Genomic DNA, 27,936 nt, shown 5'->3' on the forward strand with positions numbered 1-27,936 from the left:
CAATGACAATGTGAAAGTAGTAAATTTCAGTGAAAATAAAACTGTTTTGTCCAAGACAGAAGCAACCTCCAAGTGTATTCATGTGTAAGTATGGGACAAACTGAATAGTCTTCATCTTCTACTACTCCTCCTCCTTGAGGCAGTTGCAAAGTGACTCACTTGTTGTTTGAAAATTATTCTTTAATGCAAGAGAATATAAGAGTGATGAATAAAGATTAAGGCCACACAACATGACTCAGTTTTGGGCAGCAGAAAGCTATGAAAGAAATCAAAATATTATGAAAGACATTGTCCACACTACATTCACCTCCTTATCTTTATCTTTTCATAGTATGTCCAGTATGAATAACTCTTTAAAACAATCTCTGGTTGATCATGTCAATCAGGTTTATCTATCAGTTCATCAGAATCCTGCAAGAAAATATGTCTTAACCGCACTGCTACCCTGTCAAAGAGCTCATCCAAATTTCTATGTAAATGTTTAACTTCATGTTCTACTTAAGGTGCACTTAGTTTTGTAGTTCACAATAAGTTATGCCCTCTTCATAACCTGTCAAGGAAATAGCAATAGCCACGACAAACTTACATTTTTTTTTTTTTTTTAGTTCAAGTCTCTCTCTCTCTCTCTCTCTCTCTCTCTCTCTCTCTCTCTCTCTCTCTCTCTCTCTCTCACACACACACACACACACACACACACACACACACACACACACACACACACACACAACTATTTTTTGCAGCCAAAAATAATAAAATAAATTCTGCTAACAATGATGCCATTTTTGTAGTACACACATGATTTAAAGAAGCATTCATACATAGTTAAGGCACTGTAATATTTAGTTAGGTAACATAGTACAGTAGAGTACAAGCAAGAAATGTACAAATAAATTACATTTTGCCGGTTATTAGTATTGTATCAGTATAGCTACAATTAAATGACAACATGATATATGTAACGAGTGTAATGACTTCAGACTTTTCAGCATGACAATCATTTTTCTCTGATTTGGTCATACTCTAAATAAAAATAAAAAGTTATGCCAAAAATTTTAATGTAAGATAGCATAAATAAATAATTATAATTAGTTCACTGAACAGGACAACACACAGGTAGCATGTGAAATTATTTTTATTCAAATTTTGTAACAGTTTGCTTTCAAATACACCTGACATGCATTTCCCTAAAAATCAACAAGAAGTCACTAATAAATGCCTAGAATTTATTGGGTCATACCAGGTTTTCACCAAGTGCAACGCTACAGAACTGAAGACATTACACTTGAAACTGACAGACGTAAAATTACTTTTGGAACAGCTGACCTATGAGCATTTTTGCCCAAGGCATTTGCTATCTGTTGACCATTCTCTGTTGCTTATATATCAATGAAAATAAAAGATCAAAGATTCTGTACATATTTCATTCAGAGCACCATTTTAAGTTTAATACAATTTTTTAACTGAACAATTTTTTTCCGGCCCCATTTTATGGTGCCATGCACATAATGGCATACATTCCTGAGTTGCAAGCTTGAAAACCAAAGCACTGTATGATGTTGGCTTTTACATTGCAGATTGTTTCCTGACTTCTCAAACTCAGTATATAAATTGAATGCATTATGCATCAGGATAAAGAAAACAGCCACAAAATGTGACTTTAAATGTATACAGTTTAAACTCAAGTGTTGTTTTCACTACCTAAATCCAACAGGCCAGTAGACAATATTTCATTTATTTATGGAACTCATGCATCAAAAGATCATATGAAACATTTGATAACATTTCAAATTCAACTTTGGAGTCAAATTTCACAACCTTCAGAAAGAGATTCACAGTCAGTTAACATTAGCAATTGACACAATATATTAACACTGCTTCTCATGTTGGAAGCATTCTGCTTCATACAGAGAAAAACAACATTTTCAACTGACTAATAAAATATATAAATAAGCTTTTATGTTGGATGAAATAATTCACCAATATGGCAAATAAAAATAAGAGATTCTTGACAGATTTGTGGAACAAAGACATCCTTTCACAAGACCATAAATGTTCTGCATTTTATACAACATATCTCATAAAGAAACATATATAAATACTTAATAGTTTTTTATCACTCTGAGCCCTCAATTTTAACTACAGCAAAAAATTTCAAATGCCCTTATTACTGTACAACAAAATAAATCTCATATATTGACAAAAATTTCATATAAATACTGTACATGCTTTACACACACACACACACACACACACACACACACACACACACACACAGGAAATCAAAGTGGCTGTTTATGTTCAAATATAATACAAAATAAATTCTTTGTACAATATCATAAGATATACAAAAGATTTTACACACACAAAATCTGTGATGATTCTGAAATCACCACATATAAATGAAGTAGATTACAGCACATCTTGCACAGGAGTGTCACATTCTTATATAATTTAATTACACTTAATTCGTTGTCTCAGACATTAAATACAATAAAATTCTCTACAGCCTTTTTTCATAAAAAAACATGAGATAAATACGACCTATAGATTTGTCTTGCCTCACTATAGTAGTGGAAGTAAATGACTGGAGTAGGAAAGAGGGAAGGGGGCAAAACTGCAACACGCTGGTCTCATATTGCAAGACATGTATTAGATAATGTAGTGGTCTTTATATCCCACATTGCAAATCAATACATGTAAGTGATGCCTTTTGCACTGTAAAACACTAACATAAAGAAGCCCATCACTATTGTTTTCCCAGATGACTTCATATACGACTATGAGGACTAACAACTTTAAGACCACCTGTTATTAACACAATTCAGTTATTCAACAAAAGTTGTCATTGGTCTATATTCAATAAAATGCAACAGCCCCCTGAAGATATTTTTCTCTTTGGGTTAATAACAGTAAAGACATCTTGTAATAATATAAACATATTTTACACACTGTTGTGGTTCTACAACTATTTAAAACATTATTCTTCTCCCAAATAAACACACTTGGGTTTAATAATAATTTCCCATTTATTTCTTAATGGATGGCAAATGAAGTTATTTGCAAGTATCACCGCTCAAGTTGTCCCAAATTTTAATGAATTAAGTATAACAGACCTAGTTTTGTACATCAAGGTGGTAAAAATTGAAACAAACAATGTATGATCTACAAATTTCATAAGATCTGTCAGCAAACTATCACTGCACAGACCAAAAAATATCAAGCACCACTCATACAAATGCATAGAAGATACAAGAAGTACACATACAGAAGTTCACATATGAACTGTCTTCTGTTTTACCTGGTTTTCAGAGAAAAAATGAAACACACACGGGATGGGCAGAAGTGAAAAACAAGATAACAGAATACGGAGCACTTGGAAGGGGCAGGTTTCTGGAGTGAAAATACAATTTATACATATATATATATATTATATAAAAGAGGCGGCATATTATTACCACTAGCATCCAGATCTAACTGTGGGTCAGAACACAGGTTTCACAAACTTCCAATGCTTGAAGAAACTTGTCAGTCATAACATTATTTCCACGGCTGCCACTTTGACTTTTTGATATGCCCATCTTGGTGTATCTGAGAATAAATAAATAAATTGCATAGAATGGCAAACTACACTGACACACAGCAGTTACATAATGGTAATGAGTGAATATTATTATCTGCTACATCAAAAATAACTAATATAACACAATGTGCCAATCATTCCTCTCTCTAGATCAAATAAGTGATGAATTTAGACTGTGAAATGAACTAAATTATTCAACACTGTTTGTTAAGAAGTTACTTGCTGAACTTTCTAATTTTGTGAGCTAAGCTAATGGATCAAAATGGAGTAACACTTTAAATTAGTTGTAACTTCTCCCAATCAAAAGAAAATATGTCAGCTATACTTTACACAATTTTGACACTCTGAAGCTTGGCTACAACTCACTGATTTCCAAAATTTTAATTATTTAAAGAAAACAAATTCACCTTCTAGGCATAGTCGGCTGTCAATATTGTAGTGATACATCCCATTCCTTGAATGAGATGTATCACATCCTTAAATACATATTTCAGAGAAAAAATGTTCACGACTTTAGTCGATAAGTGGTGAGCACCCCACTGTTGGCAGGTGTTTTAAATTGTAGATGTTGATACCAGAGTGACTATATGGAAACATATGGAAGTGTATAGAAGTGGATAGCTGACACTCAACCCTACCTGCTGAGGCAGAGATACAAGTTCCATGGAGTGGGCAGTGTGGAAGAAAGACCTCCATGAAATCCAAGAATGCAAAATGTCAAAGGTCATAAAGGTATTGTTATTTTTAATTATCAAGTTTCGTATCAACTCTATTATTTACGTAGTACCGAGAGGTAGTTACGAGTTGGTAGCTGTCCTCACTTATCATGTATCGAGTTTTAATTTTGAAGATAATATAAGAAGATGAACTGCATCTCACTTCTTATTTATGTGGTGGAGTGAATGAGAAGTTAATTTTCAACAGCTTTATCTGGAGCCTGTACGAAGGCAAAGCCTGAGCCAAGTTGGAGGAAGAAGGCAAACGGACTCAGGCCACAGTATAGTTGGACCCTGATTAATAAAACTTAATGGTGACCAAATATTAAGTAAACAACATCCATTGTATATAAATTTAATGTTCAGGTGGCAACTTATTCAGGTGTTTTGTGCACGAGGTGAAGTATAATAAACCACAATGAAACCCAAGCCGACCTGGGACACTTCAATATACATGCATACTGTCCACAAACTAGGTCTAATACATACTCCGCAGTGACTATATGGGGCATGGTAGAGAATACTTTGTGCTACTGTTAGTCATTCCCCTCCTGTTCTATTTGATAAAGGAGTGAGGAAAAAATGTCTGTCTATATGCCACCGTATGCAAGTCCTAATTTCTCTTCTCTTGTCTTCATGGTAGTTAAGTGAAATTTACATAATGGCAGTAGAATCTTTCAGTGGACAATCACAAATGCCTGTTCTCTAAGCTATTTCAATCACGTTGTGGAAAAAGATCATCATATTCTCTCCAGAGATTCCTATTTAAGTTCCTAGAGCGTATTCCCATTTTGTTCACAGAGCCTTTTCCTAACACTTGCATGTTGAAACACGCCAGTAAAACATAACAGTCTGCATCTGAAATGCTTTAATTTCTTCCTATAATCTGGCTTTGTGGACATCCCAAACACACTAGCAGTATTCAAGAATGGGTCACACAAGCTTTCTACAAATAGTCTCCTTCACAGATGAGCTACATTTTCCTACAATTCTCCCAATAAACTGAAGTTGACCATTCACCTTTCCTACTACCGATCTCAATGTGGTCATTCAGTTTCATATCACTTCGCAGTCTTTCACCTAGATATCTAATCAATGTGACTGTGTCTAGCACCACATCATTAATACTGTATTTGAACATCACAGGATTATTTTCTGTACTCATCTACATTAAATGATGTTTGCTACACTCAGACCAAGCTGCCATTCACCGCACCAACTACAAATTCTACCTAGATCATTCTGTATCCTCCTCCAGTCGTCCAATGATATGTTTCCCCATTCTCTGCAGTGTCATCAGCAAACAGTCAGATTGCTGTTTACCCTATCTGTCAGGTTATTTATGTACCTAGAGAACAAAGGCCATCCATCCTATCACACTTCCCCGGGGCATTTCTACCAATATCCTTGTTTCTAATGAACACTGACCATCTAGGACAACATACTGGGTTTCTATTACTTAAAAAGTCTGAGCCAATTGCATATCTGTGAACCCGAATGCTTTCCAGAAATCGAGGACCATACGATCTACTTTTTGTCCTTCATCTATGGTTCACATAATACTGTGAGAGAAAAGATCAATTTGAGTTTCACATGAGCAATGCTTTCTAAATCCAAGCTGATTTGTGAACAGAAGCTTTTCTCCCTTGAGGAAATTTATAATATTTGAACTTCCAGAAGAATTCTACAGTAAATCAACATTAAGAATATTGGATGGTAATTTTGTGGATCTGTTCTTTCACCCATCTTATATGTGGGAGTCACTAGCACTTTTTTCAGTCATTTGGGGCTTTTTGTTGGACATGAGAATTGCAATAAATGCAATCCAAGTAAGAGATTGAAGCCAAAAGGTACACACTGTAAAACCAAACTGTAGTTCCATTTGTCTCTGCCAACTTATTTGTTTTCAACTGTTTCAGTTGCTTCTCAATGCCAGGGATACCAATTTCTATGTCTTTCATAAGGGAGTCTATGTGACAGTCAAATGATGGTACGTCTCTGCAATCCTCCTGTGTGAATGATTTTTTTTGAACAAAAAATTTAAAATTTCAGCTTTCTTTTCATTGTCTCTATTGTCACACCAGAGTGGTTGACGAGTGACTCAACAAACAGAAGCCTTTGACAATCTTAGTGATTTCATGAAGGACTAGAATTTTCTCAGCCTCCCTGCAAGGACTTTTGCTAACACCCCCCCCCCCCCCCCCCCCAAACTCTGAGTTTGAAATGTATGTAAGAAGGGCAAACTTTTTGCAATCATGCCTGAGCAAATTGGGTTCAAAGATAGCACTTTCTCAATGCAAAGAATTTTAAGAGACACTGGTTTCAAATATGTTAAGAAGAAACTTTTTAAATTAAAGAAGTGACATAGAAGCAGCACGAACCCTTATAAAGATGCACAATACAAGAGGAGCAGGTAGTTCTACAGTGTATTATGTTCATGCAACATGGGTGAATCAGAATCATTCCATGAATACCTGTTGGAAAATGAGGGGATGGTACTGTCAGTTTTGAAGTCCCCATATGAAAAGGTTCTGCTTATTCTGCATGCTGGCTTTTCTTCCGATTTTATTTCTGAGAGTAAACTTGTATTTAGGTGTAAGAAAAACAGTAGCGACTACCATTCGGAAATGAATACTGTCACTTTCAAGAAATGGTTCAGTGCACAATTCTTGCCATACCTCTCTTCAAAGTCTGTCATTGTAATTACCATGCCAGTTATTGCTCAGCTAAAACAAAGAAAAAAACAAGTACAGGCACCAGGAAAGGGGATATTGTGCTCTGCCTGAAAAACAAAAATATTCTCAACAATATAAGCCAGACTTGTCCTGAACTCCTGCAGCTTGTTAATTTATAATAATCACGCATAATGTACAAATTTGACTTTCTTGCATGTGATTGTGGTCACACAGTTGGATGGTTTAAAAAGGTTTTTGTCAACATAGCCATTGCATTCATAGTACTCGAGAACTCCCTAACTTTTATTGATTGGGAACATGCAGTCTATGAAGTATTCAGACTATAATGTCAATCCATTGCACAAGGAGTAGTTAAGCTTTTCCCAGCATTTTGTATGCTCTAATTACTCTTGAGTATGCAGCCGGATAAATCCATCAATAACTCCAATATTTCAACAAGTAAACCACTGTCATTTTCAATAGGGAAATGCCTTAAAATGAAAGGGAGGTTTACTTGTCAAGATATCAGTAGTTTTCGAAGTTATTGGGCAGCATTCTGTTGAGTTACACACAGAAGATGGTTAACTGTTTGGTTATTCAATGGATTGTAAATGTGTTCTCCCACTGTAATGTCGAACAAATTAGTTTAAACTCATAATGCCTGTTGACACAGAAAAATATAACAACATACTGACAATTTTTACAGTAGTCTTTTGCACCAGACTTTGCTGCCATTAATTCTTTTTTATGCATAGTGATTTACATTGAAATGCAATGAAACACACCCACATACGCACATTATACACATTTAAAAAATTATATTGAGTAGAAGCAGTTTTCAAATATAATGATTTCAGTTGGAGTTTATCTTGTTGTTATCACATTTTTATTTATAATATAGTCCAAATCGCAATAAATGGCAATTATTGCAACCATTTTCGAAGATGTGAATCTTCATGTTTTGGCGGCGCAAAGACTGTTCCATTAAGTTTTGGGTGTGCAGCTGCAAGAATTATCCATCTTCTAATATTTCGGATGTATAACGTTCAGCCATCTTCAGAGTGAGCCGCAAGAACGTTATACAGCCGAAATATTAGAAGAAGAAAAAGAAGAAGAAGAAGAAAAAGAAGAAGAAGAAGAAAAAGAAGAAGAAGAAGAATTTTTGCAGCTGCACACCCGAAACTTAATGGAACATTTTCTAAGATTTTGTCTTAGACAATTGTTTTGAGAAAAATTGTACTTGACATCTTCACAAAACTGCATCAGCTGTTCTTGCCTTCCAAGATCACACAGACAATTGCTGTGGAACAGTGGACACAACTGCAAGACACGAAGTAAGAGTTCTCTCATGTAGACGAGTGATCGAAATTGGTTTTAAAATGTATTATTCCCTCATGAATATGAATGTAAAACATGATGTACCATAGGCAAACGAACCCGATTGTTGTCCACAGCAACACAGTTTGGCAGCATGAACTTCTGTTTGTCCGCGCTCTGCCACCACGCATGAGCAGACCTCACCCCCTCCACACTTCCCTACCAGTCTGTCTCTGTGTGCAGAAGCGCTGTCCTACATGACGCAGGCTACAAAACTGCAGAAGGGTAGCTTGATCGCACCCCAACTGGTGCTACTAAGCAGCAAAGCATATTAATGCACAACCAGGACTTTCACTTATGCTGGTAAAGATGGGGAAACCACATCAACCAAGCACTGAAGACCAGTTCTAAAAAGCACTAAGTCTCCACCACATTGAGTAGTTGGTCGTCTAAGTACTGTTCTGGATGCGAGTGAATGGTATGACATTGACATAAGTGCATGATGCAACTCTTGGCAACTGAAAACCGAAAGCTGTGGATGAGAGACCATGACTGTGCCTTTCATATGGCGCCTTGCAGTCAACGGTGAGTGACACCTGTACTAGAGGATCAATTATAGAGGCAAAAGTCATCAGCATACAAGGAAGGTGATACTGAAGACCTCACAGCTCTGCTGCTAGACCACTGACAGCTACTAGAAAGAAAGGACACTCAGTACAGATCTCTGTGGTACCCCATTCTCTTGGATATGTGGGGGGGTGGGGGGGTGGGGGGGGGGGGGGGGGTGGACTGTGGGAACCACCAACTCAAACTTTGTAAGTACAGTGTGACAAGACTTTCTGGATAAAAATCAAAAGTGGACCCCAGAACCACACTCATGTACGGTAGTAAGCATGTGGTGTTGCCATGTGGTGTCATATGCCTTTTGCAGGTCAAAGAAGATGGCTATAAGATGTTGACACTGGGTAAAAGCTGTTCACATGGCAGACTCCAGGTAAAACATCATCAGTACTGGAACGCCCTGGCAAAAACCACCCCAGGACGGAGCCAGAAGACCCCAAGACTCAAGGAGCCAACACAGCCACCAGCTCACCATGCATTCGAGGAACTTACAGAGAACATTGGTGAGGCAAATTGGGCAATAACCTTCGGTCTCTAGAAGGGGCTTACCTGGTTTCAGTACTGGGATGATGATACTTTCTTGCCATTGTGATGGCAACTTGCTCTCACTCCAAATGTGGTTAAAGATGGCACAAAATGACGTTGACAATCCACTGAAGGGGCTTGATAATTTGGTTGTGGGTGTGCTCCAACCCTGAGGCTGTATCAGAGCAGTGGGCTTTGGATGATTGGTGAGGGCTTCTCTGAATCAGTTTCAGGAAATGATGATGACTGCAAAGCCCTGTGACTGGCAGCTTGTGCCTCCTTCAGCCACTGGCTGATGTCCGGTTGTATATCAGCAGAAGCCTTGGAAGGAAGTGTCCAGAGGGACCCCTTCCTAGCAAGAGACCCCAGAAGATGATGATTTGTCTCCAGTTGGGAGGTGGAAATCAATGTTCCTAGTAGGTGGGAAGCCAACAATCCTGAAATAGGTGTTGGGGGAAGCAGCAAGAGGCGAGCCCCCAACCATCAGGGGGCAGGCATGGTCGAGCAGCCCACTGTAGAAGATGTAAGGGGCAGGAGTACCATCACCAAAAGGGGCGACATCATCACAGCTGGAGCATATGACACTGTTCTACATGCTGGGTGCAACCACTCGTACTACTATTTCGCCTCTTCGGAAGTCAGTTTGTCCAGAGTCTTATATTCTTGCATTTTCTTCTCTCTGGAAAACAGTGCAGTCTGGTGTGCAGGGAAAATGGTGCTTTCCACAGTTGACGCTGATGGGGGAGGGGCACAGAGTGTTCATATGGAGCTGTCATCCACAATCTCTACAGATGGGGCTAGCATTACAAAGCGAAGACATGTGCCTGAATTTCAAATGCTTGAATCACCACATAGGGAGGGTGGGAGGGGGACAATCAATTTCACATCGCGTGAGTATACCATCACCTTGACATTTTCAGGCAATGAATTGCCCCCGAAGACCAAGATGGAGGCACCAGTTGCAACCCTATTGTCCTTTGACCCCCTATAGACAACAGACAAAGTGTACACCCCGTGGCTCATCATCAGAATGCAAGAGCAGGTCACGGTGGACAATGATGTACTGAATCAGGAAGTTACAGTCATCGGTGTGTCACCCAGCTTGTTACGAGTGAGCAGCACCCATGACTGGGGAGGTGTGCAGCACAAATCAAATGTTGCAGGGAGTATTTCTCTGCTTGCTGCTTAGCCCTGCATTCCTCCCATGGCATAGCCGGGGAAAGCAAAATTTGTATTCTTTATTTGCAATTTTATTCCTCCAAGGGATTATTCAAAAGCTAGACTCTGAAATGTATTATTTGAGGAAAAAAGTCCTTGAAACAGTAATTTTTCCAGAAAGTTATGTTTAAATGCAAGTTTAATCCTCTCCTGAAGTTCATTTTAATGTCAAACAATATTATTCAAAGGACTCCCCATTCCTGCTAAACTGTGTGAATTAAAACCTGTCACTGACCATCCACAGAAATAATTTGAAGAGGCTTATACTCCTGAATGAGAAGTATCCAATGATGAATCACTGTTACAGTGGAAAGGGTGGCTACCTAACAAGCTATACACACAAATCAAGCATGCTTGCTTTGGTATTAAATTATTTTGCTTATGTGAAGCTAGCAGTGAGTATTTATGTAACTTTATAATTTGCCCTGGGAAAGACACTACATTTGAACCCCAACATAGTGAATATCCTCTAGCATATGAAGTGGTTTTGTCTTTTACCTCATACATAATTTAACAAGGGATATACTATGTTTACTGACAGGTTTTATAGAAATTCTCAGCTGTTCGACTTTCTCTTTTTTTAAAACCACTGCATTGGAAATGTTATGATTAACAGGAAAGAAATGCCAACAGCTTTGAAGGATCAAAACTTGAGAGAGGTACTGTTAATACCTTTTATAGAGGAATATTGATAGTGATGCGAATGTGAGATGAGAAAGATGTGTACATGCTTTCCAGTGTTGACAGTGACTAGTTACACCAAATTGAGGAGGAAGAAATAGTGAAAAAGAAGAAGAGACGGAAATACAATGACAGAGTGGGTAGCACTGATTTAATTGATCAGTACCTGACAAATTATTCAGCCACAAGGGAAAGTCTTTAAAAATGTTATATGAAACAGTTGCCATTTCATGGATATAGCAGCTCTAAACTCCTACCTCATACTTGATGGAAAATTTGGAGACTTGACTTTGAAATTAATCTCATTGAAAGTTTGCTAGGAAAGTACAGTGTCAATGTCAACTCAACCTCTGAGCACAGGAAGTTGGACAACCTTGCCAGGCATCAGCCCTAAGATGATTGGTGGGATGACATTATCCAAAATATTTTCTATCCGGTGAGAACACAGCAGGCGCTGACATGAAAATGCTGAGTGAGTTGCAGCAAAAGAGACACCAATGGGATCAAAAGTATGAAGGTAAATGTGTGCATTGTGAAGAGTGCAAAGTTGGGCTATGTACATTACCATGCTTTGAATTGTACCTAATTTCTAATAAATTTATTCAAGGAAACTGTGTATGCATTGGCTCCACCAATAAAATCCTTCCCCAGAATAATAGAGCAAATAAATAATAATTTTTATTTTTACAGAAACATTGCTACTGTGAAAAGCTTCAAAAAGTTATCTAATTCCAGTCACAACAGTCATTTTATTTGAAAAACTCTTAACACAGTGCCAAGGTCACTCGGCACTACAAGTGGCTCAAGGTCCAGAAATAATTACCAGCACAGGAATAGTTATAGGAGCACGCAATTATGCAGCTGCAACAATAGCTCTGCATCGACAACTTATCATCACAGTAACAGCACAGCCAAGCGGTTAAGAGAGCAATGTGAACATTTTTAATTTGTATAGGAGCAAAAATTACCAAACTATCAGTTCAATAAGTCATGGTTTGCAAAATACTAACATGAATTCATTACAGAAGAATGGGAAAGCTGGTAGAAGCCAACCTCAAGGAAGATCAGTTTGGATTCCAGAGAATTGTAGGAAAACGCAAGGCAATACTGGTCCTACAACTTATCTTAGAATACTGTTTAAGGAAAGACAAACCTACATTTATAGCATTTGTAGATTTGGCGAAAGCTTTTGATAAAGCTGATTAGTTTACTCTTTTTGAAATTCTGAAGGTAGCAGGGGTAAAATGCAGGGAGTGAAAGGCTGTTTACAACTTGTACATAAATCAGATGGCAGTTACAAGAGTCAAGGGGCATGAAAGGGAGGCAGTGGTTGAAAAGAGAGTGAGACCGGGTTGTAGCCTATCCCCGATGTTAATCAACGTGTACAGTGAACAAGCTGTAAAGAAAACCAAAGAAAAAGTTGGGGCATGAAGTTAAGTTCAGGGAGAAGAAATAAAAACTTTGAGGTTTGCTGATGACATGGTAATTCTGCAGACAGTAAAGAACTTGGAAGAGCAGTTGAATGGAATGGACAGTCTTGAAAGGAGGATATAAGATGAACAACAACAATAGCAAAACAATGATAATGGAATGTAGTCAAATTATATTAGGTGAGGGTGAGGGAATTAGATCAGGAAACGAGACACAAAGCAGCAGATGACTTTTGCTATTTGGGCAGCCAAAATATCTGACGATGCTTGAAGTACAGAGGATGTCAAATGTAGACTGGCAATGGCAGGAAGAGCATTTCTGAAGAAGAGAAATTTGTCAACACTGAATGTAGTTAAGTGTTAGGAAGTCTTTTCTGGAAGTATTTATCTGGAGTGTAGCCATGTATGAAAGTGAAACATGGACAATAAAAAGTTTAGATAAAAAGAGAATACAAGTTTTCGAAATGTGGTGTTACAGAAGAATTCTGAGGATTAGATGGGTTGATCACATAATTAATGAGGAAGTACTAAATAGAATTGGGGAGACAAGAAATTTGTGGTACAACTTGACCAAAAGTAGGGATCGGTCGATAGGACACATTCCGAGACATCAAGGGATCATCAATTTACTACTGGAGGGAAGTGTGGGGGGTAAAAATCAAAGCGAGAGACCGAAAGATGAATATAGTAAGCAGATTCAGAAAGATGTATGTTGCAGTAGTTATTCAGAGATTAAGAGTCTTGCACAGCATAGAGTAGCATGGAGAGCTGCATCAAACCAGTCTTCAAACTGAAGACCACAATAATGATGAAAATTGTTGTTTTGTATCTTCACTGTATCTCCTATTCTAAAAGTATACAGTGTTCACGTGAACACAATACACTGCATAAAACAGCGTGTGTTATTTCAAGGCTTTAAAGGAATGAAAATAAGTGTATTTTTCTTTACATAACATAATTATATACTGAACAAGTAGTGGTGAATATAGTGAACCAAAAAGTTGAAAAAAGTGTGATCTGTGCATCCTTACCTCAGCTAGGTTCTATATGGGAGGCAAGCACCTCCGAGAAACGTAGTTTCCCAACAGACATGCGGATTGATTCTATTGATCGAAATAACCTATCAGCTGACATGTCCTCTGGTAATCTTGTGAGAAATTGAGCTCCATGGAGAAAATCCAATTGTAATAATGTTTCTTGATGTAGATGAAGAACACCTGTTCACAGAAAAGAAGAAAATACAATATAACTGTACAAAATATGTACAAAAATATCATTAATTTAGGCTTTCTTATTTTGAAAACGAACTTATTAATTATGTATTGCACATATTACTAAAACTACAGGAAGTGCCTGACTAATAGCTGCAACACCTCTATGCCATTGAATTGCTCCTCAAAATGATTCCTTCATTTAGAAACTATCATATTTCATAAAGGACAGCCTTCAGGCATGTGGAATGAGTGACTGTGCACATTTAAAAAAAAAGTGGTTCCTGTTGCTGCATTAATATCAGTATGAATGCCCAGCCAATCTGTGGATGCTGCAAATAAAACAATGCCACAGAAAATATGATAATGGAAGGTCCTTGGTGGAATATTAAGAAACCACAACAGGCAGGCAGAGGGAGGGAAGGGTGGATGATGGCTGGTTGTGAGATGCAGAAAGTGCATAGGATAGGAATATGGCACTGGTTAGCTTACTGTAGCATAAACAAGGGGGTTTATGTGCACAAGGAGTAGACTGGGAGGATCAGATAGAACAGTTGCAGGGAGAGACCATATAGAGAAGAGTTTGTAAATGAGTGAAGTTCAGGGGCAGGAAGAAGAAGGTGGGCTAATAAGGTAGAGTAGGCTTGTGGAATCGAAGAATGAATCTTAAGCACCAATTTCCACACTCATAGTGCAAAGTAGGTGGTATTAGGAGCAGGTAGGGGAGCAACGATTCAAATGCCATGTGTTATGCAGTAGCTACTGGATGGTCAGATGGCCACAGTTTGGTAATGGCCATTCATTCCAGTACATACTTAATTGGTGGACATACTCATGTAAAAGACTCTGCCAAGCTACACTCAAGTTAGTATATGGCAAGACTGCTTTCACAGCTAGCCCCGCCTCTGACAGGATTGTACATGCCTCTAATGACTGAAATATGCTGATCTTCACGGATGCATATGAAAGGGGTTGCGTAAGAACTGACCACTGGGATTTTGTAGATTGGGGATGTGGCACAGGAAATCTGGTATCATGAGATAGATGGAAATTCTCTCTCTAAGCATTACACTTCAGATACAGAAAGTATTTTAGATAAATATTATTCTATTTGCCTATGAAAAAAATTTAGGTGTTTCTCTATAGAAACTTTTTGACAATCAAGGAACTGATAAAAATCACAATTCTCCATAGTAAAAATCCAATTATTTTACTACTGCATCATTTCACTTAATGATTAAAATAATTCTATACTTTCAGCTTTTGAAGTAATGCACTGGTAAGTTAATTTACTTACTGCACTCTTATATGAAATTGTGGGAGCAACATCAAATGATATTTGTAGGAGTACATATTTAAAAATGACTAACAAATGCTGTTGGCACATTTCATACACTGATTTACAAAAGGTTAGTACAGATTACTTAATAATTTCCTTTCATTTAATTCTCCCTGATCTGTTTATGTAATTAAGATGTAAACTGGCAAATAAATTGCAGTTTATATTTAATGGTATGCTATAATTAAATACACTGAATCACACTATGTTGTGTCCTCCAAAACTCTCTCTTATTTTCAGCTTTACACACTATTTGCAAGCAAGTAGTATGTTTTGACTGTAGCTTTTCTTCAGTTCATATTTCATCATCATCAAAAGCCAAAACCATCACTTAAGCAGAAATAGCACATATGTTTTTCTACACATATTATTTATCCATTTTAAACAGAATCATGTAATTTTTTTAAAAAAGAAAGATTTTTCACAAAACATCAGCTAAACCAACATTAGGTTTTATATAATACAGCAAAATGATGTTGCAAAATGCCATCACTTTTGTTGGAAATATAAATACTCTTACAAGCAACTCTCTCTTTGCAAGGATGCTGGACAGGCTCAATGTAGATCTATTATTTTCAGGTTAACAAGTATTTACTGAAATGACTCGCAGATTTCTACTCAACAAGATATGAAAAGCACATTCATTCATCCAAAACCTACCTAGTGCAGTCTTGAAAAGAAACTCTTCTCCATCCCGCAGAAAGACGTCCCATACACGACACGCTACATCAAGTGGCATAGCTTTTGCAAAGACAGTATATAACCAGTCAAGGAGGTAGAGATCAGCTGTTAAATTAGCCGATGAGAAATGTGCATGCAGCCTTGGCAGGTTCTCATGGAACACACAGTCATATGCTGCATAATATGCATTCATCTGGGGACAAATAAAAAAAATCATGAAACTAACAGTATGCAATATCTCTATAGATAAAGAAAATATTACAGATAACTCTGATGTGTACTGTTTGTGAATTACTGTATCCTGTGTAATGCAGTAAATATTTTTTTCTTTTACTGGCTGCACTTCATTTTGAGATTTAATTATTCTATTAATTTTGCCATAATGCTCCACAAAATCATCTTCAGTATAGACTGCTGATTTTTACTCCTGACAGACATCAGCAAAGGAAAGATGTCTTTTCATAAACTGGAAAACTAGCATTAGGATCTTTATAAAGTACTTTGTGTTATTAATTTTAGCCTCCCCCCCCCCTCCCTCTCCCCACAAGAAAACCGTATCACTTTACATCCGAACATAAAGACAAAAGTTTCAAGTCCATGATGTACCGAGATAGAAAGCAGCCATCTAATTACTAGTACTACGTAATAAAAAAAATGGTGCAGTGCTAAGAGGAACACTAGACTGCCACAGTTAACTGAGCCTGAGAGTTCAGCACCAGATGCTCTTTCCTTGGTAGCTCCTGAAACTGATTAGCTGAAAGATCTGACTTTCAAAACAATCTGAGGGAGTGACTGGGACCTAGCAAAATTTAGCAATGAGCTAAACGTTCTAGTGGTTGTAGGAAGCATGTTATATATTGGGATCTGCATCTGCGTCTACACCGACATTAACATTAACATACGGCATACAACAGCAACACACTTCCTAGGGCACACCCGAAGTTATTCCTACATAAGTCAATGACTCTCCATCGAAGATAACTTGCTGCATCCTCCCTACCAAAAAAATCCTCACTTCAGCAACAAAGTTCACTTGAGAGTCCATACAATCATACTTTCTACACTAAGAATCAATGTGGTAGTGAGCTAAATGCTTTTTGGAAACTGGGGAATAATGCATCTACCCAACTGCCTTAATCCACGGCTTTCAATATGTCACGTGAGACAAGTGCATGTCAAGTTTCACATGATCTTTCTTTTTGGAGGCCATATTGGTTGGCATGGAGGTGGTCTTCTGTTCAAAATACTTCATTATGTTAGAGCTCAGAATATGTTATATAACTCTAAAACAAATGGCTATGAAGGATATTGGACAGCAATTTTGTTTTCTTCCAACCGCTGGGCACTATTCTTTCTTGAAGGGACACACAGCATGTTATAGTTGAAAGAGGAGCCAGCTTATGTACAAATTTGGTATAGAATCTAGTACAAGTTTTATCAGGTCCTGGAGCTTTTCTTAGCGCTACAGACACCAATACCTATATCACTCATCTTTTCAGTGGTGCAAGAATTAAATTGGGCCAATACCCATGGCTTTTCATTTGCAATGAACATTTGAAAACTTGAGTTCAACATTTGTGCTTTTACTTTGTAGCTCTCAGCTTTACTTCCTGTCTTGTCCATGAGTTGTCTGGGCAATAACTATCATGTCACTAACATCCTCCACATGCCACCAGAATTTCACTGGGGTTTGTGAAAAATCTTTTGATGATATACTGGTATGGTTATCACCGAAAGCTTCATGCACTGTTCTCTTGACAGGCAAATACATTTCATTCTCAACACCTCTGTCTATGGATCTCTGCTTTGTTTCACACCTATTATGTGTCAGCCCATTTCTCTCAGAATTTGTTTACAGAGGCTGTACACTGTAAAGGGCTCCTGCCATTATGAACTGTTCTGCTGGGTATGTATCATGTATCCATCTGGAGCATGGTCAACTATTCTTTTAAACACACTGCATAGTTCCTCTAAATGCTCCTGTCCTAAGTTAAAAATTTGAAGCTCATTAAGATATGACACTGCTGCTTCTTTATCTAGTTTACTGAACAAATAAATCTTTTTACTTTCTACTTCATCTTATGGGGTGAAGATGGTGTTTTTGAAGTGTTTAACACTATTGAAATTGGGAGTTAATGTTGCTTTGTCATCAACAAAGTTTTTCAGTACAGAAAGTCTACAAGAATTTTAAAATGCATTTTTGATGCACATGTATAAAATTCTGATAGGACAGTGGCCAGTCTAATGAGCATGCAAATGCTTGGTAGAAAATGGTCATATGTCATTGTGTGAAGCCATCAGCTATTGGGAGAAGATGGTCTAATAAAGTAGTAGAAGTGATATTTTGTCAAGATCTAATAGATGCCAATAAATCACATTTTTCTGATGGATAGTTTAATTGTGATTTTTGTGCACCTCCCTCCCTATTGGCTTTTCACAGTTGTCCTGTGATGTGTGTGTACAGATTTTCACAGAGTCATTAGTTACCAGCTGGACACAGCATACAGACTGTATGCAGACTGCATGCAGAGTAGATTTTCCCACCCAGTGTGAGTTTTAAGAACTGTTCTGTTTGCAGGCAAATAGCTCCCAATAGAGACTACTTTTATTCAAATTAGATTAGCTGTACTTTTTGTTCCAATAGATCCATAGTAAGGAAATTTGCCAAGATGCAGAGCATTTTAGAAGAACAAGAAAACAAATATTTACATAGAAAAACAAATATACACTAAAGTACTTTCCATAGATCCTAAGCAAAGTACTTATGGATGTGGAATAAGTCAAAAAATCTTACACATACTTTCATTTAAAAGGTAATAAAAAACTTGTCACAAACATGTATGCGTTGAGTACACTGAGGTGCTTATAATAATTCTTAGGCTATTCTAACCATACATGATCATATAGAAAGAATGTCTTACAACACATTTACAATGATCACACTACACTAAATATGTAGAGAAGTCACATTGTACTAATACTTGCATTATTTGGTATCATTATTAACATATACACGTCAGATGATTCTACTAATAAATTCCTCACTTGAGGAGGAGGAGTAGCCCTCCAACAAATCCTTTATACTTCTCTTAAACTGAACTTTATTAGCAGTGAAACTTTTTATGGCTGCTGGCAAGATAATGATAATGTGTGTTCCTTAATAATTGACATATTTCTGGATCAAAGTGAGTGACTTTAAACCTTTGCGAAGATTATTCTTATTTACGCTACTGATTCCATAGATTCATATTCTGTTTTCCAAAGAGAAATAGTTCTCTAAACAGGTCTGTGCAACATGTTCTTGATTTCACGAGGTAAATAATTCTTATTACACCTTTTTCGACATAGGCAACTTAAGCTTACCCCAAAAAATAACCCCGTATGACATTATGGAATCAAAATAATCATAGTATACCATTTTCATTTTTATATCAGCTATCTAGCAATGTCTGCATTGTAAGTATTGATTTGTTTAGGTCTTCAGAAGTTCTGTGGTACACTCCTCTATTTACTGCTGGATTGGTACTGAACCCAGGCTCACCATCCCGAACATTATAAGATCTCTAGTTTCTGAACCCATGCTGAGATCATTTGCCAGTAACAGTCAGATCTATACTATTACTAAATTGATGTTCCCACCAATTTCTTTCTGTCTGTACGCAAAGGTTAATCTCGGGCACTACTGGACAAAGTTTGATACCATTACAACTGCACCAGGTAAGTTGTCCAGCAACAGACACTTAGTGCAATCTGTGCAAAGCTCTGTTGGGGCACTAATGATTATCTAATTATGACAATTTTAATCAGCATCTTAATTTTTTTACACTACATACTTGTAATCGGTGATGTACTTAAATCCAAAACATTCTCTGGATGTCAAACACATTACTGACAAGTACATAATAATGATAATATACTGATTAAAAGTGTTGTTGTTGTTGTTGTTTTTTGGGAAGGAGAACAGACAGCGAGGTCATCGGTCTCGTCGGATTAGGGAAGGATGGGGAAGGAAGTCAGCCGTGCCCTTTGAAAGGAACCATCCCGGCATTTGCCTGGAGCGATTTAGGGAAATCACGGAAAACCTAAATCAGGATGGCCGGATGTGGGATTGAACCGTCGTCCTCCCGAATGCGAGTCCAGTGTCTAACCACGGCGCCACCTCGCTCGGTGATTAAAACTGTTCTACAATAAGGTAATTACATGACTGTTACTGGCAAAAGTCTTTGGCATGTGCTAACAAACCATTATACAAGATATTGCTGATAGACAAACATGCCATAATGTTCCTGCAAGAAATAAATAAATGTTTATGTTGCATAATTTCTTTCATGTGCTCCCATTGTTAAGAGGGCGGAGATTCTGGCCACAGTTGTAAATGATACTTGTGCAATAGCACAACCTCTCTGAGTATGAGACAAAGACAATATTTCAACAAAGGAAAAACTTTGGGAATAATCAGAAAGATTATTTCACACTCAATTTAACATGAGAAACCTAGCACGAGTTGTTGTTACAACTTTCTTAGGGGTAAATTACTCGTTTCCATGCCCACTATTAATGCTACTTTTTCTGCACTAGAGAAAATTATGGTTCACATTAACTTAATGAAAAACGATTTTAAAAAAATGCTGTTCTCACCCAAAATCATCTGGCCACAGCATTTTTATATGTATGTAAACAAGATTCCCCAAACACTTTCTTAATCCCCCTCCCCCCTCAGATGTCTACATTGTTTGTCTTTCAGTCAACACTGTTTCCTCATTTATTTATTTTTTCTGATAGTTTTATAAATGAAAATGGTTTTTTTATCTTTATCTTTTTACCACATATCCTTCACAAACATTTCAAAATGCAAACACTGAAACAAAACTGATTAACAGCTTTGGGAGGACACTGAGAATAAACATTAAGTTATATCAGAGAATAGGTATAAAAACTTACCACAGTTTGATTAAGCCTGAAGAAAGCCATGTGACATGGCTGATTGAGAAGATTAGCAAAGCAGATAAATGCTTCGGCTGGTTCCATATTTAATATCAGGACGGCTGCTATGAAAGACATTCCCTGGACATATCCCACATCTGGACGGTAACAAACATAGGCCCCAAGAAGACTATGCAAAATATCATAATATGGACCACCCTGAAACAGAAGTAACATGCAGGAGTTGCAGCCTCAAAGTGGCAAAAATGATTACAGATCTTGATCACAGAAGTTAGGATTTAAAGATGTTGTTACAATAATTTGGCAATACACTTTATTCCAGAATGTGATTTTTTTCTTACTACTGCTTAGGATGCAAACTATATAGAAGTTTGTTATTTCTTTATCCATCCATCCGTTCATTTTACCTGCCAAGATGGCCTCTCTTACATCTAACTAAGTATTCTTAAAGATTTTCTTTAAATGAACATTGTGCACAGAAAAGAGTTATGAAACTACATTAGAATTATATTATTATAACATACAGGTACTGTAACTTTTTTTTTCTTTTTTTTTTTTTTTACAAATAATTTTCCAAAAACACATATTTTTTTATTATTTTAACTACCAAAAAAATGAGTTAAAACCTTATGAAGATCACTTGTACTAAAATCCTGCGTATACTCATGCACTGTACTTTACCTGAAGTATCCCGAAATTTAAAGTCGGTTTTTTTTTGTTTCTGTATAGATATTATGTCTAACCATGTATTTCACAATAGTTTCCTGTGAATGGAGATCTTTGAGGAGGTGGGTGAAGCACAGCAGATGTATTTATCACACGCCAGGGGTGAGCACTTTTTCATCATCTGACGAACTGTCATCACTATCCATCTCCAATGAAGTAATAACACATTCTTCTTCACTTTCTGAGCTGCTAAATTCAGTGTCAAACTCAGCATTGCTTTAGCCATCCATTTTTAGAAGCACTGCCTACACAACAATACAAGACAGAGGCTGAAAGCCTGTGTTTTGTTGTTGTGTATTTGGATAAAGGCAATATCTAGTGGCAACCACCTTAAATATATATATATGACAGCCAAACCACATACGTACAACTGGATGCATTCTTGTGGCCAAATACTTAAGTAATGACACTGAAATAGGTATGAGCAAGGCATTATTTTTTTAAGGGTCTGTTGTTAAGATGGCCAAGTATAATCACGATTTTAAGTTTCTGTCAACATAATAAATGCAAGAGAACTTGGAATTTTGTGTTACGGGGTTTTTAACAACAACAATAATAATAATAATAATAAATAGGGGAAAGTGAGCAAGAGAGATTATGGAGGAATTAGCAGTGGTGGAGAAAACACAAAAAGGAGAGGAATGACAGAAGCTACAAACATGTTGGTGAAGCCAGGTGCAGTATACCAAGAGTGAAAGTACGGAAGTTCCTATTTAATCCAGCATTGTTTTGGATGTTGCACAAATAATGAATTATCATATTGCAAGTGATTGTACAGATAATGGCATAGAGCACTTTTAACCACTGCTAGTCATCACCTTTCCTGTGCCACTAGTAAATCGAGTGATGGACAATTATTGTCCTGGAAGAACCCTAATCTCCTTTATTTTGTCCTTATATTTTGTCCTTATGGTTCACACACATGAATGTTGGAGGAAGTAGAGTTATTCTATTGAGTACCACCAATGTCTAATCTCTGAACTTCATCAACAGTGTCCTCGGAAAGATGTTCATCTTTCTTCAAAGGATTCCCATGAAACTCAAGGACCATTTACATAATGCCCACATAATGACTGAAAATAGCCCTCCTTGTGATGTTGGCAACACTTATGCTGGAAATAGCCTTGAGATACTGAAGTGGAACTAATTTGATATTCCAGTGATTAAAAAGCTGCAGTATAAGTAAATCTAATTAGATGTTTAGTTTCTCCAGCTTTAGCATTATTAACACATGTTTAATTTATAGTAATGAAGTGTCACTTAGTGATAATACACATTGATCCACAGACAACAAAGTTAAGTTAGCTAACTGGACAGAAAGGCACCCCCCTTAAAATAACACACTTGTGACTTTGGAGTGGTGTATCTCTCTCTCTCTCTCTCTCTCTCTCTCTCTCTCTCTCTGTGTGTCTGTGTGTCTGTGTGTGTGTGTGTGTGTGTGTGTGTGTGTGTGTGTGTGTGTGTGTGTTATAAACAAAGTTGCCTGATTTACTGGGTATCACAGCAGAGTGTACCACTCACAGTTATCTAATGTGGTGTAATGACAGCGGTCATAAAAAGATTCTGAACAATAGGGATGTGGCGTTGCAACTAGTGCGCGATCGCCCATTTGTCTATTAAAAGCTTTACTTCAGAATGTATGTGGGCTGCAATGTAAGCCGGTAGAGTATTATACGGTCAGTAACGGACGAGTTGTGTCCTGCAGACTGACGTCACTACCATCTGTTGCAGCTGCGCGTGTGAAAGCAGTGGAATAGCGCTGGCAGGCCACTTACATTATACGAAACTGAAAATATTAATAACTAATAAAGGAATAACCTGAGGACCGTCATATTTCATGTACATCCTTCTGTTGTGAAAACAAACAATATGTCAAAGTCTGGGATCAAAAATAGTTGTATTTTGGAAGTTAGTAAAATTCCATTTAAAAAAAACAACCCACGTAATTTTCCAACAGTCAAGAATTTTAATAAATACAGTGATGTAATAGTTCACCTTCAGAGACTATGTACGATGATCTGATAACACTTTCAGTGTTCATATATAAATTTGGAAAGTTTTTAGTTTCAGAAAACCTCTGTGACTTTTCTATAATAATAATTTCAAGAATTCTAAGTAAATGTGTGTATTGTGTGTTAGGGCACGTGTGAATGAGAATGCGGGCGTGAGAGTATGTGGGACGTTCGGCATTATTAAAAATCATTCATGTAATTCTCTACAGGAACTGGCAAGTGTTCCAACTCTAACGTGGGAAATGAATATACTAGTGGTTCCCCTACTAGTGAATGTCGGATGTCCAAGTATGTATGCTTATACATAAGACAGCCAGAACATTCACAACTACATAATAAATTTCCAGATGTAGAGTAAAGCTTATAGTTCATTTTGTTTTGTTCATTTAATTAGAGAGTTTTGTGTTACTTAATTTGATGACGTCAATGAGCCTAGAGAAGTGGTTGGTGCTTGCTAGATTTTGGCGTGAGCCGCACCCTAGGAGTGAGTTCTCATTGGTCTAAGTGTCGACAGCAAATGAGAAGCAAGACGGTTGGCCGCCTAGCGAGGAGATATAGTTTTGAGTGTGGGAGAGTGAGAGGGAGTCGCGAGCTAGCTTTGATTGGAGGCGGTTATGCCGGATGTGACTTTTCGCATTACATGTAAGATGAAGTCTTGGGATGACTTCCGCATTACGGTCCAGTGTTAATGGTATCTGGTAGTGACCAGACACTGTTTATGAAAACTTTAGAGTGTTGTGATAATTCGTTCCGATGAAAATCGTGAGTGAACTTTGAATTATATAGCGTGGCGGTATTGAGTATATTCTTACTGAGTATTTTATGGCGAGCATAAACTTTTACTAAAGACAACCACTGAATATCGTGTGCGAAAGTAATTGGCCGATCATAGACTGTGTTGCAATTAATTGGTTTTGGAATTTGGGAAGGTAAAAGTTCTGGCTGTTTTAGGTATGGTGATAACTGTGAGTAGAAACTTTAGTAATTTTCTTAAATGTGGGCTGATGATCTAGCTTAATGGCAATAAAGATCTATTGAAGGTTAAATTTGAACTTCATGTTTAAAGTACGAGTGACATCCCCTTTTCGAATCATTTCTTTAAAGTACATAGAAAATTTTCAGCAAATTTTACTTATAGCGGCCTCCGGCGTGTAGCTATGAGGTTACAGTTTCCTCAACACTGCTTTTCTGTGATCTCTTAAGTAGCTGCAGTCAGGAGTTTACGTGCGAAGATCTACCACTGTAAAGATGTAGGTGAATAAAAATTATAAAAGAAATTTCATTGCAGCAGCAACGTAAAATCCTTCGCACGCACGTAAAAATACACCGCAGAGACCAGAGACGAGTGCCACACCTTGTCACTGATAATCAGTTTCAAACCTCATGAATTGTTGCTGCCAGTGAATCCAAGTCCATCTCAAACAGTTTCCAAGTCAACAATATTAGGTCAAGGATAGACTGCAACTCACCATAAAGGTGCCCATTGACTTGCAGACAGGCACAATGAAAAGACTGTTGCACATTATAGCTTCTGGCCAAAGGCTTCTTCAGAAAACCATGCACACATGACTGCTACCAATGGCAGCTCTGACCAGAATGCGATTGTCACATGAATAGCACTCTGGAGTGAGGCGGGTAAGGGAGAGGGATAGTAGTGTATGGGTTGGTAGAGAGAAGAGCATTGTCTTGTGAGGCAGGGACTAGACAGTGGCCAGATGAGAGTGCCAGGCACAGTGTCACAAGGTGGGGTGTGGAGGTAAAAAATTGAGAGAGGAGAAGTAGAGGAGCAGGGAAAGGAAAAGGATGTGCAGATTCTTTGGCAGAGGGTGGCACACAATGTGGGTATGGACTTGAAAAGGGAGGAGATGATAGGACAGAGGGAGAAAGAAACTACTGGGTGGAGGGTGTGGGGCAGTGGATTAATGAAGGTTGAGTCCAGGATAATTTCGGGAGAGGATAATGCGCTGTTAGGATTCCCTCACACCTCATCTCCCAATGCTGTGCCTGGCAGTTTCATCAGGCCATCATCTAGTCCCTACATGTCCTACCAGACAGTGTTCTTTCGACCTTCCCCCCCCCCCCCCCCCCTCTCCCCCGCTTACCCTACTATCCCTCCCTTTCCCACTCCCATTTGCCTGCTGTCCACGTGACAGTTGCATCCCTGTTGGAGCTGCGAATGGTAGCAGTCATGCACGCATAAGTTGTGCTTGTGTGTGTGTGTGTGTGTGTGTGTGTGTGTGTGTGTGTGTGTGTGTGTGTGTGTGTGTGTGTGTTATTTTTCTTTGTGAAGGAGTCTTTGGCCAAAAGCTTTAATGTGAAACAGTTTTCTGTTGTGCCTGTCTGCAGCTCAACAGATCATCTATACAGTGAGCACCAATCTACCCTTTTCCTAATATCTGGGGTTTCCACTGTTTTGATTCCAAGCAAACTTTGCTATAGTAAATGCATACGATGGACATCTGGTGTTTTAGTACGTTGCAAAGGAGCAAGGAGCCCACATGAAGTGTAAATAGCTGTGATAACATACTACATTTAATAGCAACAAACATCCCTGAGTAAATAGAGAGCACCATGATGAATACAGGTATTAGTGACTGTAAGGTCACTGTAGCAACTGAGTACCAAAACATCCAAATCCATGAAAATTAACCCAAAATATATCTGGTTAAAAAGATAGATAATTTGCTTGACACCTTCCTCAGAGAGCACCTCCATTCCTTCCAAATTAACAATCTAAGTGCAGACAACATGTGTCTTGGATTCAAAAGAATAGCATTGGTGGCAATTGAGTTTCATGCTTATAAACTATGAAGAGAGAAAATATCCCATATAGCTTACAATACAGGTCAGGACACTACTACAAAAAAATGTTTGCCTGATTCAGAATAATGCAACATCTCTTAGATTGGCTATACTTTACAGAGGCTCAAAAATTTTACATATACATAAATGGGAGACACTTTTAATAGATTCAAAACAAAACTAGGTCTCAAAATCTGACAGAAAACTCAAAGATTCTGATGGGATGTGTAGTAGACCAGCAGTAAGGCACACAACATCTTCACTGCATATTAGCAATGGTAATGTTACCACTGACAGTGCCACTGAAGAAGAGTTACTGAAGTCGGTTTTCTGAAATTCCTTCACCAGAGAAGATGCAGTAAATATACAGAATTCAAATGAAGAACGACTGCCAACACAAGTAACTTGAATGTTGATACACTGAGAGTAGCAAAGCAACTTAGGTCACTTAATAAAAGCAAATCATCTGGTCCAGATAGTCAAATTCCTCTCTGTGTACGCTGCTGAAATAGCTAAATTTTAGCTATCATGTACTACCACTCGCTCAATGAAAGATACATATCTAAAGAATGGGAAGTTTCACTAGTCACACCACTACACAAGAAAGGAAAAAGAAGTAATACAATGAATTATAGACCCATATCACAGACACTGATTTGCAGTAGGGTTTTGGAAATATACTGTGTTAGAATATTACGAAATACCTCAAAGAATATTATCTATAGATGCACAGTAGGCACAGATGCAGGAAATATTCTTGTGAAAGAATTGGCTTTTTATTCAGACAAGGTAATTAGTGCTTCAATGAGTGATCTGAAGTTTATTCCACGTTTCTAGACTTCAGAAGGCTTTTGACACTGTTCCTTACAATCAATCAGCTTATCATTTTGCATATCTATGGAGTACCACCTCAGTTTTGTGAGTGGATTCATGATTTTCTGTCAGAAAGGTTACAGTGCACAATAACTGACAGGAAGTCACCAAGTGTAACAGAAGAGAGATCTGGGGTTCCGCAAAGAAGTGTGTATGTTCTTCCACATGATTACTGGAGGAAGAAAGTCTATTGTTGATCAAGGTAAATACCTAGGGATTGCAGTTACAAACAACTTAAATTGGAATCATCACATGTAAAATGTTGTTGGGAAGGTGGGGCGAACAAAAGACTGTTTTGCTGGCAGAATACGTAGAAGACGCTAAAGAGACTTCCTACACTATACCTGTCCATCCTATTCTGAAGAACTGCTTGCCTGAAAGGGCCCAACAGTACTGATCGGCCTCCATGTCATCCTCAGCCCTGGGCATCACAGGATACAGACACGGAGGAACATGTGGTCAGCACACAGCTCTCCTGGCTGTTGTCAGTTTTCATGACTGGTGCCCCCTACTGTTCAGTCAAGTCACTCCTCACTTGGCCTCACAAGGGCTGAGTGCACTCCGCTTCCAAACAGCTCTCAGCAG

General features: G+C 37.9%; 1 protein-coding gene across 1 annotated transcript in view; it reads right to left on the reverse strand.

Annotated features, from left to right (window-relative positions):
- Positions 1-1,114: 1,114 nt before the first annotated feature.
- LOC124789887 (TBC1 domain family member 12-like) overlaps positions 1,115-27,936 on the reverse strand; it is a 340,057-nt gene continuing 313,235 nt past the window's right edge. The window contains exons 7-10 of the mRNA XM_047257408.1: positions 20,936-21,136; positions 15,974-16,187; positions 13,795-13,980; positions 1,115-3,588 (exon numbers count right to left, since the gene is read on the reverse strand). Of these exons, the coding sequence (XP_047113364.1) occupies positions 13,796-13,980; positions 15,974-16,187; positions 20,936-21,136 (600 nt within the window). The 3' untranslated portion in view covers positions 1,115-3,588; position 13,795. The remainder of the gene's footprint in view (positions 3,589-13,794; positions 13,981-15,973; positions 16,188-20,935; positions 21,137-27,936) is intronic.

Source organism: Schistocerca piceifrons, chromosome 3, assembly GCF_021461385.2.
Source record: "Schistocerca piceifrons isolate TAMUIC-IGC-003096 chromosome 3, iqSchPice1.1, whole genome shotgun sequence".
Classification (NCBI taxonomy): domain Eukaryota; kingdom Metazoa; phylum Arthropoda; class Insecta; order Orthoptera; family Acrididae; genus Schistocerca; species Schistocerca piceifrons.